The sequence below is a fragment of the Arachis ipaensis genome, chromosome B03 (genome assembly GCF_000816755.2).
Source record: "Arachis ipaensis cultivar K30076 chromosome B03, Araip1.1, whole genome shotgun sequence".
NCBI classification, from domain to species: domain Eukaryota; kingdom Viridiplantae; phylum Streptophyta; class Magnoliopsida; order Fabales; family Fabaceae; genus Arachis; species Arachis ipaensis.
Window position 1 is genome coordinate 60,261,211 of NC_029787.2, and position 1,295 is coordinate 60,262,505.

Consider the following 1,295-nt stretch of genomic DNA (forward strand, 5'->3'; position numbering starts at 1 on the left):
TAAGCTTTCTTCCAGTGCCTTGATGTTCAATCTCTGTATGCTCCAGTGAGAGTATCCTGTTGATAGTGTAGTAATCATCAGATTTTTGCTTTGTCCCCAACTGTTGGTAGATTAGTTGCACTTTATCTCCCTTCGAGAATCCTTCAGTTGGGATCTTTTTATTTTTCCACCCTTTTAGGTTTTTCTTGCTTTTCTTCCCTTTTTTTGGTGATCCTTCTGCTTGGACAGTGGGCTGTATTTTGGGATCTGTCTTCTTAGTGGCCAACACCTTACTTTCTTCTTGCTTTCTCTCATCATTTTGTACTGTTTCATTCTCCTTTTCTCCTTATTTGCTGCTTGTCTCTTGCTTTGGAGGGGTATTAATGAGGATCCCCTTGGATTCTTCCTTCCAATGCAAGTCTTCTCTATCATCCTCTATGCAGTTTTCCTTTTCATCAGTATGTTGTGCTTCTAGAAAGACATTCAGAGTGATGCTCTTATCATGTACCCTTAGGGTCAATTCTCCTTGTTCAACATCTATGATGGCCCTCGCTGTGGCCAGGAATGGTCTTCCCAAGATAATAGAGTTACTACCTTCTTCTCCTAGGTCCAGGATTACAAAGTCTGTAGGGAATATAAATTTATCCACCTTGACCAAAAGGTTTTCAATCACTCCTTTGGAAAATACCAATGATTTGTCCACGAGCTCTAATGACATATGTATGGGCTTTACCTCCTCTATGCATAACTTTCTCATCATAGAATAAGGCATTAGATTGATGCTAGCTCCTAAGTCACACAGTGCTTTCTTAATGGTCATATTACCAATGGTGCAAGGTAAGAAGAAGCTCCCAGGGTCTTGGTGTTTTGGAGGGAGCCCTTTTTGGATCACTGCACTGCATTCTTGTGTCAGAAGCACTGTTTCCTTCTCATGCCAGCTTCTCTTTTTGTTGATGAGCTCCTTCTGGAACTTTGCATATAGATGCATCTGCTCTAATACTTCATCACGTGGAATATTAATCTCCAGCTTCTTGAAGACCTCAAGGAACTTGGGGAATTGTTGATCTTTGAGTTCTTTTTGTAGTCTTTGAGGATATGGCAGAGGAGGTGTGTAAGCCTTCGCAACCTTTTTTTATTCTTGTGATGATTCCTCCATGACTTGCTTCCCTTTCCTTAAAGCTTGGAGCTGCTCATCTTTTTCTTTAAGCTTCTCCTGTTCTTGCTTGTCTTCTTCCTTATTGCTGGCTTCATCTTTCTTGCTGCTAGCCTTGTCAACGTCCATAGGCTTCCTGTTGACTTCTTTGTCATTCACCAAG

General features: G+C 41.2%; 1 protein-coding gene across 1 annotated transcript; it reads right to left on the reverse strand.

Moving 5' to 3' along the window:
* LOC107633183 lies at nt 326-967 on the reverse strand. The gene has a single exon (XM_016336820.1). The coding sequence runs from the start codon at nt 965-967 to the stop codon at nt 326-328; it is 642 nt and encodes a 213-aa protein (XP_016192306.1).

Excerpts from the sequence above, each read along its gene's own strand:
- LOC107633183 (XM_016336820.1), bottom strand. The coding sequence starts at position 967 with ATGCATCTATATGCAAAGTTCCAGAAGGAGCTCATCAACAAAAAGAGA.